The sequence below is a fragment of the Lipotes vexillifer genome, unplaced genomic scaffold (assembly GCF_000442215.2).
Source record: "Lipotes vexillifer unplaced genomic scaffold, Lipotes_vexillifer_v1.1 scaffold1486, whole genome shotgun sequence".
NCBI classification, from domain to species: domain Eukaryota; kingdom Metazoa; phylum Chordata; class Mammalia; order Artiodactyla; family Lipotidae; genus Lipotes; species Lipotes vexillifer.
In genome coordinates this window covers 284,698-301,351 of record NW_006779719.1, presented here as the reverse complement: position 1 = coordinate 301,351, position 16,654 = coordinate 284,698, and the positions used below count along the sequence as shown (strand labels likewise).

The window sequence follows — 16,654 nt, the reverse complement described above, 5'->3', positions numbered from 1 at the left end:
CCTCCCGGACCGGGGCACGAACCCGTGTCCCCTGCATTGGCAGGCGGACTCTCAACCACTGCGGCACCAGGGAAGCCCCCCAACCCTTTTTATTTCAACTCTTTCCTTCTCCATTACACCTTCGCCTCAGCCTACAAACAAGTTCAAGTTTTGTTCGTTTAAAAATTCCCAACCTCAGCTCTTAAGGAACCATCCTGTCTAACTTCTGGAAGAATCTCCTAACCTTCCATGGTTCTATTTCCTACTCATTCTGAACCTGTGCCTGCCCTTGCATTCCAATGGCACTGTTCTCTCAAAGGTCAATAAAACTTCTCACTGCCGAATCTCCCTGCCCAATACCAACTCAACTCCTGCAGAGATTGACTCTTGGATCATCCCTGGCTTCTCAGAATTCAACTCCTGCTTGGCTTCTCCAAATACTTCTATCTCCACAGTCGCTGTCTGCAACTCCTCTTCCCCCAACTCACACCTTACATGCTCATTCCTCTTCTTTATTATTCTCAGTCCCTGGAACCATAGGGCCAAAATTCTACTGCCCACAGAGGCCAAAAAGGGAAGTTAAATGAATGACGAGATCAGCTAAGACCTGTATCCAGCTGAAGATCTCATGCCTCATCCAGAGAGGGCAGGTGCTACTCAGCTCCAGCAGATGGCTGTCGTGGAGAAATAGCCATCCAGCGCTGCCACACCAACCTACTACCATGTAAACTCTGGGGTTTCAAACATGAACAACCAATTCAGAAACACACACCACCACCACTACCAGCACACTGTACAGGCCAAAGGAAAAACACCTGTCAGATTAACTGAGCCAAAAAGCCGCCAGTGTTCAGCCTCGGCACTGGTCAATCTTGGTCTCCTAGGGAGTGAAATGTCAGTAGGTAAGATCCTGATGACCTATCTCTGAGGCTCCAGACAATAATTTCCAACTTTCAACTGGACATCCCCTAGGGATGTCCCAGCAATATCTCAGGAAACAGGACCAAAATCAAACACATCATCCATCACCCCACCACAGTTTTCCTCTTTCTGATCACCATCCTTCAAGTCAACCAGGACAGAAATCAAGGAGTTATTTATGACCCCTTCCTCCTATCCCATCTCCAATTAGTTGTATAGTTATGAAGTCCCTCCCTCCACACTGCCCTTCATATCTGTCCCTACCCTTCCACTCCCCTCTGCATAATGTTCAAATCAGTTGACACCTCTGCAATTCATCCTTCTCTCAACCTCCATAGTTATCTTCCTAAAACCATGACTGACTCTGGGGCTTCCCTTCCTCCAGAAAGCCCTCCCTAGCCCTCAGCACTTTGCTTGTGCTTCTATGAGAGTCCAGAGGTATTCAGCCTTGCAGCCTCCCTAGCTGTGTTCACAGCTGTCCACACCGTGAGACCACATTCCCTACGGGCAGAACTCATCGTATTCATCCTTGTGTGCAGACAGTAGATGTGGACAGAAACTGATGGGGAAACCACACATTAAAGAGAAAGTTCAAAATGAAGAAGCCACAGGGTGAAGAAGTTACTCTTTATCCAAGATTAGATGTATTTATTTTATCCTGGGCTGGAGCCAGGCACTAACCAAGGTCATTTTAGTCATGCAGCCAGCAAAAGCAGAAAGTCCTGTGGCATGTGAAAACAAACAAACAAAAAAAGGTTTTTAATACTCTGCAAAAAAATGAATTAAGTACCCTTTCTAGGGAATTCATCAATTAATCTTTGTCACTGTTAATATGTAAATTTTAATACTGCCAGTGATAAAAGCTTTTAAGGTCACTGGCAATTACAGAAAGAGAACAAAACTGGGACACACAGTGCCAGCGTCTCCTGGCTGCTTTGGGGCCTTTTCCCAACATTCAAGGCACCTTCCCCTTCCCATCCCAATCGGAAATGGTAGAGATCTCCTCTCATACTTTTAACTGAAGGACCCATTTCCTAGAATCTTCTGGAAAAAAGCAATCATTTGAAATTACTTTAAAATTCTCAACAGTTTATGCAACATTCCTATACAGCTAAGAATTTCAGATCTTGCACGGTACTCAGGATCCTGAGAAGAGTTTATGCACCTGAATTCAAGAATTGGGGAATAATTCTCTTAATGCCTAAGAACATATTAACTGTGTTTATACCCTAGTCAGTGCCCTGGTAAATACCAGCAGTCCCCACTTTGGGGCTAAGTGCACCACCTAATTGGACTTCCCTGGTTAGGGAAGCCACACACTTTACATTCTGCCTCAGAAGCCACTCCTTCAGTGGTCTTGGTCCAAGGTCTGCAGAGGTGAAGATAAGCGTCCTCAGTGGGAACTTCACGTCATGGCCCTCAGCTTGAAGATAGCTTCTCTGAACAGGCAGAGCAGCCAAAGGGAGGGATCGTTGCCCCACTACCAGAGGCCTAAGGCAGGCCTGCTCTAATCAGCCAATCTCCCTCACCTTCTGCTTCACCCTCCCACACACATACAAAACAAACCCATCCCAGACTGGCATTAAGACAGCTGTGGTAGCCACAATGACTACTCTATCTGTATATTAAGCTATCCTCCCTACACAGGCAGGAAAATTAGCACGCTTAATAAGAAGTGTGCTGGTGCCCCAAAACTAGCAACGCTCATATATACCTTCCCTGCCCTTGTGCCCTTTTTCTACACCTGCAGACTCTTCTCAGAAGAAGGAAGTCCTAAAGTGTATGGCTGAAGCCTGAGTCCAGATCATGCTGCAGCAATGCCAAGGAGATGTTATTCTCGGCCTAAAATGTTAGTCTGCTGCCTTCCAACCTCAACCATCACACGACCTTTTGAAAATTCCACTCTCATGCACTTCAGCCAACAGAGTCATATTTCATGTCAACCACGATGAGATGGCAAGCATCTGTTCTGAAGGTTCTTAGACATGACAACGAAAGGCACCTTGACGAACATTAACCATTGTGACTGAATGTGGTGATTATGAGTCTTGGCTCATCTCCCTCCTGGAGTGATCAACCTCTAAATTTCTAGGTAAATAACAAAACAAACACTCTCTACAATACACCTGTGCGTTATCAGGAACTGGTTTCTCAAAAGTTGGGTTGTGACAAGAGACAAATAAAACTCACATATGGCCTCATTACTCACCGAAGGGTCCACCTGGTCATTGGTCACTCCTCGCAGAACTATTCTCAGTGGGTGCTTCATAAATGGAGCCAGGCAGAGAAGACTTTCCAGATAATACCCAATGCTGCGAAGGATGCTGCAGTCATGTTCCACAGACCCACCATACAAGAGGCCAGGCTGATAATATAAGGTGGTTCCTTACACCGGAGAAAAGAAAGTCAGCAGGAAAAAAAACTTAGTGTCACAAAGGCAATGAAGGCAGTAAGTCCCAAGGGGAAAGTCTGGCAAGGGCATCTAAGACAGTTCAAAATGCCATTCCTAAGAGTCCACATACTTCACTCCAAAAGCTGACTCATTACTGTCAAGCCCCTGTAACAATAATAAACTGTGAGTGTAATTTAATAAACAGTAATAAATTAAACCCCTCCCTGAGCCATCTGAACTGCCAAAGCCGTGGCAGGGCACAGAGGAGATATCCTAACAGGCACCCTAGTCTCCCAACAGCACACTCTCAGACTGTGCTGATGTGGGGTTTACAAGTGATGTTCTGAAATCATCATGCCGGCAATCAGCTTCTTCTAGGCCCGGAAAATGAAATTCCCCATATACCACACTCACCAAACAAGGTACCTAGAGAAGGCAAGTACTTTATGGCACTTACTTCCATTAACAGTAGCTATTTTAATTTAATAGTAACAAATGGAAATGGCTAAAATTATTGAACAGCTTTAGTGGAAACTCTTTGTTATCTTTATTTATTCTTTCAAATATTCACATCATCTAAAAAGTTTCTTACTAGGTTTACATATTAGAGGAAGAACCAAATAAAATAGATGATTCAGGGAGTATGAATAAGTGAACACAGTATTTTTGATGCTAATAATCTTTGGCCAATGTCTTCTGGCACAATTTACCAATAAAGAAATTTAACATTAGAGGAAGGAACTATGTTTAGTCACCAAAAGAAAAGCAGCTCTAGGCTTCCCTGGTGGCGCAGTGGTTAAGAATCTGCCTACCAATGCAGGGGACACGGGTTCAAGCCCTGGTCCTGGTCCTGGTCCCACATGCCGCGCAGCAACTAAGCCCGTGTGCCACATCTACTGAGCCTGCACTCTAGAGCCCGCGAGCCACAACTACTGAGCCCGTGTGCCACAACTACTGAAGCCTGTGCGTCTAGAGCCCGTGCTCCGCAGCAAGAGAAGCCACTACAATGAGAAGCCCACACACCACAACGAAGAGTAGCCCCCGCTCACTGCAACTACAGAAAGCCCACGTGCAGCAACGAAGACTCAACACAGCCAAAAATAAATAAAATAAATAAATTAAAAATAAATAAAAAGAACTAAAAAAACATTTTAAAAAATCCCTACATTCTTTAAAAAAAAAAGAAAAGAAAAGCAGCTCTTGGGAGTTTCATAAAATAAATACAGGTTTTACTATATTAAAAACCAAAATCCCAACCATCACAATCAGAATCATATTCTGATCAAAGTGGGAAAAACTCTACATTGGTTATTCTAAATACTATTAAAGTCACAAAACAATCTTTCTTTTAGGTCAAAAATCTCTCCTCCCTCCCCCGAGAAAAGACTCTATAACCACTAAACTCTGCAAATCTGTTATGCCTGCAAATTAACCAAATGATAAACTGACCAGATCATCAGAATGAAGGCTTCCTGGGGTGGGGGGAGCAGGGACAGACATATGAGGTGGAAAGAAGCAGGATCATGTAAATGTCTTACTTCTCAACCTAAGTTGCAGATATGACCAGAAAAGAACAGAACTACCTGCTCTCTGAATCACCAATAAAAATAGCTGAAAAAAATCCCCAGCAATTTCAAAGTAAACAAGCCAAGGAAGACTAAGGGAATCATAGCTTGCAAAGGGCATCTGATGTTTTATGCCTGAAACCTGCTACAGATCAACAAGTCCCATGGCCACTTATGAAGCCAAGCTTGTCTTCTTTCTTAAGAGAGCCAACACACAGAAAAGTTCAGTTTCCTTTGTTGAATATATGAGCAAAGGCACATAGTAAATGGAGCCAAAGGATGCTTGCCATGATCGTCTAACAATGTAGATAAAAGAGTTTCTAGGGGGCTTCTCTGGTGGCACAGTGGTTAAGAATCTGCCTGCCAATGCAGGGGAAACGGGATTGAACCCTGGTCTGGGAAGATCCCACATGCTGTGGAGCAACTAAGCCCATGAGCCACAACTACTGAGTCTGTGTGCCACAACTACTGAAGCCCACGCACCTAGAGCCCCTGATCCACAAGAGAAGCCACCGCATTGAGAAGCCCGCACACCACAACGAAGAGTAGCCCCTGCTTGCCACGACTAAGGAAAGCCCGCGTGCAGCAACGAAGACCCAATGCAGCCATAAATTAATTAATTTATTTTATTAAAAAAAAAAGTTTCCAACAGCAAAAAACCCCAAAACAAACAAACAAAAAAAACCACTCAGACAAAAAACATATAGAAACAACCTATATGTTTATCAGTAGGGAACAGTTAAATAAGTTATCAGTAGGGAACAGTTAAATAAGTTATCATGCTTCCATACGGTAGAATACAATATAAGGCCCACTGAAATACTGAGATGGACCTGCATGTGCCTGGCAAGAAAATTCCCTGAGACATCTGTGCTAATGAAAAAAACTGGCTGCAGAACAACAAGAAGAGCATGACCCTGTTGATGGTTTGACATACAAAAGTGCCCACGTAAGCAAATGCACATAAAGGAGACCAGGACACAGTCCCCACACTGTGACCACCGCTGCCCCTGGGAGAGAGAACGGAAGAGGGAACAGGGTGAAGGGATTTTTCACATTTTTTGCATATACTTGTATAAACTTACTTTAAAAGACAAAATAAAAAAAAAAATTCAGCACATACAACTACCTCAGACAGTTTGTTGGAAGATTTTATTGTGACAACATAAGTTAAATGGACATTGAAAAGTTGTATATAAATGTTAGGTATAAAGTGTTTTTACTGTTTAAAAAGAAGAGGTGCTCGTCTGTTGATCTGAAATTTTCAACTCTTCTAACTTACTTAAATCAAGTGTATTCTCCTTAAATTGGCAGATTTCACATACCATCTCCAGACAATTGTATCACAGATAGGAAACTGGGTCTTTCCATCCAAATACAATATTTATACCATCAAAAAGAGGAATATTTAAGTATTACATGTAGGTGCTTTCAGGAATGGGAAGAAAAGGAGCTTACCTGTTTGGTTTATTTCAATTCGAGAACCATTAGTTATTTTGTCCAACAGCCTTATGAAGCTGGCTTCAAAATCTGTGGGGAGAAAAGAAAACAGATTGGCCTCATGCTAGGTCACCATTTCCAGAGCACATCCCATTCAAGTACTGCAGTGCGGGGTAGGTTACTTCCTGCATCATACCTGGGTTCTTCTCAGGACCTGGGTGGCTAACTGGCTAAGGAATCTGAAGCAGTTAAAAAGCACTGACTAGGGGGCCTCCCTGGTGGCGCAGTGGTTGGGGGTCCGCCTGCCGATGCAGGGGACGCGGGTTCGTGCCCTGGTCTGGGAGGATCCCACATGCCGCGGAGTGGCTGGGCCCGTGAGCCATGGCCGCTGAGCTTGCGCGTCCGGCAACGGGAGAGGCCACAACAGTGAGAGGCCCACATATCGCAAAAAAAAAAAAAGCACTGACTAGCATATATATGTTTAGTAGAACTATTAGAAACAACTCAGTTTCCGTATTCCACCAAAAAATAGCAATTCTACCAGCAATCTAATGGGATATTAATTTTAGCAGAATAACACCCACCTGTCCTCCTGACCTCAGGAGTGTGTGCCAGATAAGGGAGAAAGAGCAGAAAGTAGGAAAGAGTTTTAAACTCAAATTCTTACTTGCCGCAGAACACCTGACAAGGAAAATTAAATCGAGGACCACCCTTCCATCTCAGAGGCAGTAAGAGGTTACCGTCTCTCCCATTCAACAAAGCATCCCTGGCTCCTTTCCTCTATCGTTTACTGATCTAGAAGCTATCTAATCAGTTCAGTTTTTAATTTTATTACAAAGGTGCCTGAATATACAGTATTACTGCCACCTTTTTAATGCATGAAAAAAGACTGGAAGAAAAAATACAAAATGTTAATAAATGGGTTTCTCTTCATAGGAGGATTTTATATGAATTTAGTCTTCTTGTTTAAATTTTAATGTGTAAATCTGCTTCAATTACTTTTATGAATAAATTGTTATCTAGAATATAAAAGCTGGTTATTCTTTACAAGGTGGGGAAGGGTAGATTTTAAATGTGAAATATGGGAAGAGGTAGAGTGAAGACTCAGGATTAAAGATCCTCTGTCCTCCTCGGTAGATTTTACACACACACACACACACACACACACACACACACACACACACATACACACACACACACACACACACACAGGCTTTAGCTTCAACCTCGCTCCCATGAACGGGAACAAGGAAGACCAAGTCTTCTGCACTGAAGGCATGGGGACTGCCTGACGCTTTCAGGCAGTTCCTACTTCTACAATAGACTAGCAGAGTTTGAGAGCACAGACCTTAGAGGTCACCTAAACTGATCCCAAAGGGTGAAGCAGATGGACTAAGCAATTCCCATCTACCTGTTCTGTTACTTAACACTGTCCCATAACTCCTGTCATAGCAGATTCTGCAATCTTTACAAAGAGCACTGGGCCAGAAGTCAGAGAAACTCCCTTAAGCCCTGAAACAAGGCATAATGGCTAATAACAGCAGCTGTGTATTAATGCTTACCTATGTAATCCTTATAACCAGTAAGCAGGAAGTGTTTCCCATTTTACAGAAGGCTGAGGCCCAAGAATGCCCTCTAGCTTGCCCTGGTTAAACAACTGGCAAGTGGCAGAGTCAGGATTTGAACCCAAGGCCTGCCCTTCTCCAAAGTCAATGCTCTGAACCACACCATAACTCAGTTTAATCCCTCAGAGTCAACCTCTTCCTCTAGAAAATTATGGTACCTTTCAACTGTAGGCAATGATTTAACTGAAGGACCCTGCAGATGATTTAATAAGTCCCCAGTCTACATTTATTTTTAATGAAATTAGAACAGAAAGACAGTATCAGAGTTACATAGTAAGGGTGCTGTTCATGAAATTTTAGTCTCAGTTTTACATATACTTGTATGTGTATTAGGTTGTGGTATAAGTAGCAACACAAAAGTTCAAAAGTAACTCAACTACAAAATCGAACTAGATGATTTCTATGGTCTTTTTATATAGAATATTCTATGTTTTTAAAAAGTAGGCATGATCTATACAACACAATGCCACTTTCTACTTATGTTTACGGAAAATGCAAGGTATTCTGCACAAAAACGGAAAACCCTTGATTTGCTCAAGCTTTCACAGTGCCTAAATGGGAGAGAGGAACAAGCATTTATGAATAAAGCCGAAGATTATCAACTCCATAGCTTTTACAGATTAGGAAAGAAAAGAAAACAAAATTACTTTAGAAGTAGTTTTTATCTGCTGTTTTTTTTTTTTCTTTTTGTAATCCACGGGGACTCTTGAGCATGAACACAATTAAAAACGCCCAGCAGAGGAACATGAGTAGGAAGAGAATGGGAACCTAAAGAGACCTCCAGGCAGGACCATCCCCTGGTCACAGTAAACAGGTTCTTCAGAAGCAGTACTTCAAAGAACCAACCCAGAGCTAGTTCCAGAATCCTGGTAACAGTGAAGATATAGCTGCATCACCTGGTATGAAAAAGATCTCAAGTTCTCCTAATAATAGTCAGACTGAAGTCTCAAACTTCATTAAGACAAGATGTAAAGGATTCCTTGCCCCTTCACTTCTTCAAGACTCCTCCCACGAGTACAGAACGTCAGATATCTAACAACATTAGGGGGAAAAAAATCCCCAAAATAAGCACAAGCACAAGCACAATTTTACTGGATGGTTTAGGAATATACATAATTAGGTTACACAGCTAGAAAGAGAATCAACATGAAGACCATAATGGTCAGCAGACTGGCAACCATTAGGGGCATGGAAGGGAGTGGTGAATGAAAGAGGCACACAGGTGTGCACAATGTTCTATTTCTTGACCTGGATGGGATCACACAGATGTTCATTTTATAATCCTATAAGACTAGGATTATGAATGTCTTATGTCTTACGAATTTTTTACGTTATTGTATTTCATATTTTAAACAAATCTGTACTATCAGGACCATCAGTTTCGGGATTTCTTAAATACTAACTCCCATACCTACTGCCCTCCCCACTTCCCTAGCCCCCAAAGAAGTGAACGCATCATTTCTTTAAAGGGGCTGGTAACTTCTAGAAGACTTAGTGGTGGTCATCAACCCAACCCATTCCTCACTAAGAAAGGTAAAACCATGTCTCCAAGAAGGGGAGCAAGAGAAGGAATATAATCTAAAGATCTATACTTTATAACAAGATCTATACTTTAAAAACAAGGATTTAAAAAAAAAAAAATCTCAATAAGCAGTTTCACTTGAAAGTATTGTAACGCAACTCAAATTCTAGAAATATTAGTCTGCTTAAATAAATTATGACACATCTACATACCAGAACACTCTGCTGCTATAAAATTAATAAGGTTTTTTTTTAATATACTGATATGAAACATCTCCATAGTATACTGAGTGGAAAAAAAGTAAGATGCAGATGGTCTTTGAGAAAGGAAAAAATGTGTACTTGCTTATTTACAGGAAAAACAGCCCTGAAAAGAAACACAACAAACCAACGACACTGTTTGCTTCACAGGGAAAGAAGATTGGGAAAGAGACAGACAGACAGACAAAGACAGACTTTGTAAACCATTTTGTTCCCTTTGAATTTCATGTCATGTGTACGTGTTTTAAAAAAACACCTAAAAATTAAATTGAAAAATACAAATAAAGGTATTGTAACAATTTAAAGAGCCAATAAACAATGCTCTCATTAAATAGCCTATTAAAGATATTTATAATACAATATAGCCATTATTTTTTTTAAACTGCTTAATTACATAGGGAGATGTTCACACTACATTAAGAAAAAAAATTTTAAGCAATATATACAGTGTGACTTCAATTTTGTTAGAGATAACTAAAAAGTAAGACAGCAAACTATTAACACATGAAATTAGGAGTCATTATTTTCATCATTAAATCCAAAAAGGTAGAAATTACATACACCCAAGTCTCAGAATAAATTAAAAGATGTCTGCTCACTTGAAAATAAGGTACATATAAAAAATTTATGTATTTTATGTAATTATGCATAATGTGATAGATAATAAATTATACTTTAACTTAAAGAAATATTTACATAACATCTTTCCTAAGTTATGAATAGGTCAAGAAAAATATATTAAAGAGACATATCAATTTTATCAAAATATATGGGGGTCTACAAAAGAAAAACTTACCACTCTAAACACTTTAGTAATTAAGAAAAAGAGGGCTTCCCTGGTGGCGCAGTGGTTGGGAGTCCGCCTGCCGATGCAGGGGACGCGGGTTCATGCCCCGGTCCAGGAGGATCCCACATGCCGTGGAGCGGCTGGGCCTGTGGGCCATGGCTGCTGAGCCTGCACGTCCGGAGCCTGTTGCTCCGCAGCAGGAGAGGCCACAATGGTGAGAGGCCCGCGTACCGCAAAAAAAAAAAAATACAAGAAAAAGAAAAGCAAGAGAACAATGAACTGAGATTTTAGAAATGGAACAAAATTTCAAGCTAAAAAATAAATGACAATAATAATCTCAAAAGAAGAGATAAACAAAATGGAAAACATAGCAGAAAAAGAGCTAATTCATTGAAAAAAATACAACACAAATCAATATCCTCATTCATTTGTAAAAGGAAAGAAAATGTGAATTAATAAAATAAAAAATATAATACAAAAGATTGAGAGCTTTTATGGTAGACTATTCTCTATTATTTACTGACACATTTGGAATTAAAATGGATGGTTATGTAAAAAGATAACAAATCAAAACCGATAAAAGAAATTTTTAAAAAGGCACAAAAAGATAAACCCAGGGCTTCCCTGGTGGCGTAGTGGTTGAGAGTTCGCCTGCCGATGCAGGGGATACGGGTTTGTGCCCCGGTCCGGGAAGATCCCACATGTCGTGGAGCGGCTGGGCCCGTGAGCCACGGCCGCTGGGCCTGCACGTCCAGAGCCTGTGCTCCGCAACGGGAGAGGCCACAACAGTGAGAGGCCCGTGTACAGAAAAAAAAAAAAAGATAAACCCAAAACAAAGGGAATGCGAAAATTCATCAAGTAATAAACAGAAAAGAGCACTGATGAAGTTATTTAAACATAGAGTACATAAATTGTGACGTAGTAATAAAATGTAGTATCATGACACAGCAATGAAAATCCACAAACTATTGCTGCTACAACAAAGATGCATCTCACAAACACAATACAGAATTAAAGCCAGACACACACAAAATACGTACTCTATGACTCCACCTATATAAACCATGGTTAATATTTTAGAAACCTAATCTATGGTGTAAAAAGTCAATTTAATGTTTACACTGGGGATGGGAGGAAATGGTGTGACTGGAAGCAAGCATGAGAGGGGTTTTGTGGGTTGCTGGTTATGTTTTATTTCTTGACATGCATAATGGCTACCTAGGTATATCCACTTAGCCATAATTCATCAATTCATTAAGCTTGTGCACTTTTCTTAATGTGTAGTATAATTTGATAAGTTTATTTTAAAAAATCAAGTTCAAAGTAATAACATCTTTTAAAATATGAGAAAAGCAAAGAAACCCAATCATCTCTCAAATTTACCATGATACTAGAAATGTGATTAAATATATCTCAAAAAAACACAGTGTCACTACAAGGAAGAAATAACAATTGAGGGAAAGGCTACCTTACCAATTAAGCAAAAGGATTTCACACACTTTGATTTGACCCCACATTCCCATTTTTTATTTTAAAGCATAATTTTTGACCTGCCAATTCCACATCTAGAACTCTATCCCACAGAAATAGAAATATGCTAGACTATTGCACAAAAATTTTTTTTACTGCTGCTTTACGTATAATAATCATCAATGAAGGTTACTTTTTTGCCCCATACCTTCAAATTTTCCTAGATATTTTATTTTGCTTATGTAAAAACCTGTAAAAGAAGTGAACTCAACAAAGGGCAACTTATTTCTCTGATTTATCCTGTTTTTACCACCTTCAAGTTTCTTATTTGTATCCAATATCTTCAGTTCTAGTCCTTTCCTTTCTCTAACCTAACCTTTCTCTAACCCTAAAGCACTAGAGTATTTCCTCCACCTCAGGAAATTACTAAAGATGCAGCAGGACATTACATAATAATAAAAGGGCCAATCCACCAAGAAGACAGAGCAAGCCTAAATGCACCAAACAATGAAGGGGCAAAATATATAAAACTAAAACTGTTCAAACTGAAAGGAGAACTCAACAATGCCATCAACCAACAGAATCCAATCAACATTTATAGAACACCCAACTCACAACAGCAGAATATACATTCTTTCCAAGAGCCCATGGAACATACATGAAGATAGACCAAATCTTGGGCCATTAAAAAACATCAACAAATTTAAAGTAATTGAAATGAATACAGAGCATGTTCTCCAAACATAATGAAATCAAACTGAAATCAATAACAAAATGATAACTGGAAAATATACCCACACTTGGAAGTTAAACAACACACTTATAAATAATCCATGGATCAAAGAGCAAGTCTTTTTTTTTTTTTTGTGGTATGCGGGCCTCTCACTGTTGTGGCCTCTCCCGTTGTGGAGCACAGGCTCCAGACGCGCAGGCTCAGCGGCCATGGCTCACGGCCCCAGCCGCTCCACGGCATGTGGGATCTTCCCGGACCGGGGCACGAACCCATGTCCCCTGCATCGGCAGGTGGACTCTCAACCACTGCGCCACCAGGGAAGCCCTCGAAGAGGAAGTCTTAAAGGCAAGAAAAAACACATTGAACTGAATGAAAATTAAAACATGACATCAAAATTTGTGGGACACAGCTAAACCAGTCTTGAGAGGGAAGTTTATTGCACTAAATGCCTACATTAGAAAAGAGAAAAGGTTTCCAATAATCCGTCTCACCTCAACTTAGAAAAAGTACAAAATAAATCCAAAGGAAGTGAAGGAAATAATAGAAATAGCAGAAACAGATGAAATTGAAAACAGAAAAATAGAGAAAAATCAGTGAAATAGATGGCTCTTTAAGAAGATAAATAATATGACAAACCTCTAGCAAGACTGAAAAAAAAAAGACACAAATCAACATGAGGAAACAGGGAATATCACTACAGATCCTGCAGACATCAAAAGGATAATAAGAGAATACTATGAACTCTACATATATAAAACAATTTAGATGAAATGAACCACTTCTCCAAAAAACACAAACTACCACAACTCATCAAATGAAATGGATAATTTAAATAGCCCTATCACCATTCAGGAAATTGAAATCATATTTTTTAAAACTCCCCAAAAAGATATCTCTAGGCCTTTATAGTTTCATTGGAGAATTCTACCAAATATTTAAAGCACTAAAATCAATTCTACACAATCTCTTTTAGAAGACCAAAAGGAAACTGTTTCCAATTCATTTTAAGCTAGTATTATTCTAGTTTAAAATACCAAAACCAGACAAAGACAGTACAAAAAAGAAAACTACAAATCAGTATAACTTATGAATATATACCCAAAAATCTTTAACAAAATGTTAGCAAATAAAATCCAGCAATATAGAAAAAGAATTACACACCATGAACAAGTGGGGTTTATTCCAGGAATGCAAGGCTGCTTCAATATTTGAAAATCAATCCATGCAATATACCATATTAACAGACTAAAGAAGAACAATCACATGATCACATCAATTGGCACAGAAAAAGCATTTGACAAAATACAACACTCATTCACACACACACACAAGTCTTAGAAAAATAGGAATAGAAGAGAATTTCCTCAACTTGATAAAAAACATCTAAAAAATATACAGCTAACATTATACATTGTGGCCAAACAGTGGACACTTTCTCCTTAGGATAGGGAACAAGGTAAGGAAGCTTGCCCTCATTACATTTATTTAACATAGTCCTAGATGTCCTACCCACTGCAATAAGGGGGAAATAAAAGGCATAAAGTTCAGAAAAGAAGAAATAAAACTGTTCCTATTTGCAGATGACATGACTGTTCACATAAAAAATCCCAAAGAATCTAACAACAACAACAGCAAAAACACACACTTAGAACTTTTAAGTAGGGGACTTCCCTAGTGGCACAGTGGTTGAGAATCTGCTTGCCAATGCAGGGGACACAGGTTTGATCCCTGGTCCAGGAAGATCCCACATGCCATGGAGCAACTAAGCCCGTGTGCCACAACTACTGAGCCCATGCGCTGCAACTACTGAAGCCTGCACTCCTAGAGCCCACGCTCCACAACAAGAGAAGCCACCACAATGAGAAGCCCACACACTGCAACAAAGAGTATCCCCTGCTCACCACAACTACAGAAAGCTTGCACGCAGCAACAAAGACCCAATGCAGCCCCCCCAAAAAAGAACTTGTAAGTAAATTCAGCAAGGTTGCAGGACACAAGACAAGCATCAAAAAAAAATGAATTGTATTTCTATATACTACCAATAAACACATGGAGACCAAAATTTAAAATAAGATACCCTTTACAATTGCTCAAAAAAGTGAAACATTTAGGTGTAAATTAACAAAACATGTACAGGACTTATATGCTAAAAACTACACAATGCTGATGAAAGAAAACAAAGATCTAAATCAATGGAGAGATATACTATGTTTATGAATTGGAAGACTCAAATACAGTAAAGATGGGTAACTCTCCCTAAGTTATCATATAGGTTTAACACAGCTCCTGTCAAATCCTAACAAGAATTTTTTGTATAGATGAAGACAAGATTATTCTAAACTTTATATGAAAAGGCAAAGGAACTAGAATAGCTAAAACAATCATGAAAAATAAGAATAAAGTTGGAGGGATCAGCCTACCCAAATTCAAAATTTATTATATACATATAGTAATCAAGACAGTTGTGGTACGGACAAAGGGATAGACATATAGATCAGTGGAACAGAACAGAGAATCCAGAAAGAGACCCACACAGTATGCCCAACTGGTTTTTTACAAAGATGCAACAGTGATTAAATGGAAGAAAGATAGCCATTTCCACAAAGGGTGCTAGAGCAGTTGGACATCCATAGGCAAAAAAAAAAGGAACATCGACCTAAGTTTTAAACCTCATACAAAAAAATTAACTTAAATATAAAATGTAAAACTATAAAACTTTTAGGAGAAAATCTTCAGGATCTAGGGCTAGGCAAACAGTTCTTAACACCAAAAGCACAAGCAATAAAAGAAAACTTTGATAAATTCTATTTCATTAAAACTTTCCCTCTGCAAAAGACCATGTTAAGAGAATAAAAAGACAAGCCATAGAGTGGGATAAAATACTAGGAAACCACATATTTGACAAAGGACTAGAATATGTAAAGAACTCTCAAAACCTAACAGAAAAAGAAAAAAATCTTAATAGAAAATGGCAAAAGACATGAAAAGCTGTTTAATATCATTAGCCATCAGGAATATGCAAATTAAACTAGAAGACGGCACTACACACTAATCAGAAAGGCTAAAATTAAAAATAGTGACAACACCAAATGCTGGCAAGAATGCAGAGAAACTGAATCATGCCTACATTGCTGGTAGGAATATAAAATCTACACTTATCATTAGTATAGTCGTCAAGCCTCCCCCAATTCTAGTTATCAACAACTTTGAGTCCCAAACAATACTGAAATAAAGTATAGGTGCATCCTTGTGGTATAACAAGAAATGTATTGGGGGCTTCCTGGTGGCGCAAGTGGTTGAGAGTCCGCCTGCCGATGCAAGGGACGCGGGTTCGTGCCCCGGTCCGGGAGGATCCCACATGCTGCAGAGCGGCTGGGCCCGTGAGCCATGGCCGCTGAGTCTGCGCGTCCGGAGGAGCCTGCGCTCCGCAACGGGAGAGGCCGCAACAGTGAGAGGCCCGCGTACCACAAAAAAAAAAAAGAAATGTATTTGGTCTTTGTTCCTGGCACAGAGCTCCTAAAACCCTTGAAAGTTCCAGAGCCACAGGAGTCTCTTTTAAGTTATTCATATACAGAGGCCCTTTTGAGCACACCTGACTTTATGCTATGAGTTGACTTAGGGTGGAGCCCCTAGACAGCCTCAGGATGGGGCTGATCACCAGAAAAACCAAATGATTAGGGGCTTCCCTGGTGGCGCAGTGGTTGAGAGTCTGCCTGCAGATGCAGGGGACGCAGGTTCATGCCCCGGTCCGGGAAGATCCCACACGCCGCGGAGCGGCTGGGTCCATGAGCCATGGCCGCTGAGCCTGCACGTCTGGAGGCTGTGCTCCGCAACGGGAGAGGCCACAACAGTGAGAGGCCCTCGTACAGCAAAAAAAAACAAAACAAAACAAAAACCAAATGATTAGAGGATTAGAACTTTCTGTCCTACTCACTGACTTCTGCGGGTTGGCGGGGGGGG

At 40.2% G+C, this 16,654-nt stretch overlaps 1 protein-coding gene across 1 annotated transcript in view; it reads right to left on the bottom strand.

The window, feature by feature from the left end:
* The window catches only part of RCL1 (RNA terminal phosphate cyclase like 1), a 59,438-nt gene that overhangs the window by 37,727 nt on the left and 5,057 nt on the right, over window positions 1–16,654 (bottom strand). The window contains exons 2-3 of the mRNA XM_007452925.1: window positions 6,316–6,387; window positions 3,110–3,285 (exon numbers count right to left, since the gene is read on the bottom strand). Coding sequence (XP_007452987.1) covers window positions 3,110–3,285; window positions 6,316–6,387 — 248 coding nt within the window. The remainder of the gene's footprint in view (window positions 1–3,109; window positions 3,286–6,315; window positions 6,388–16,654) is intronic.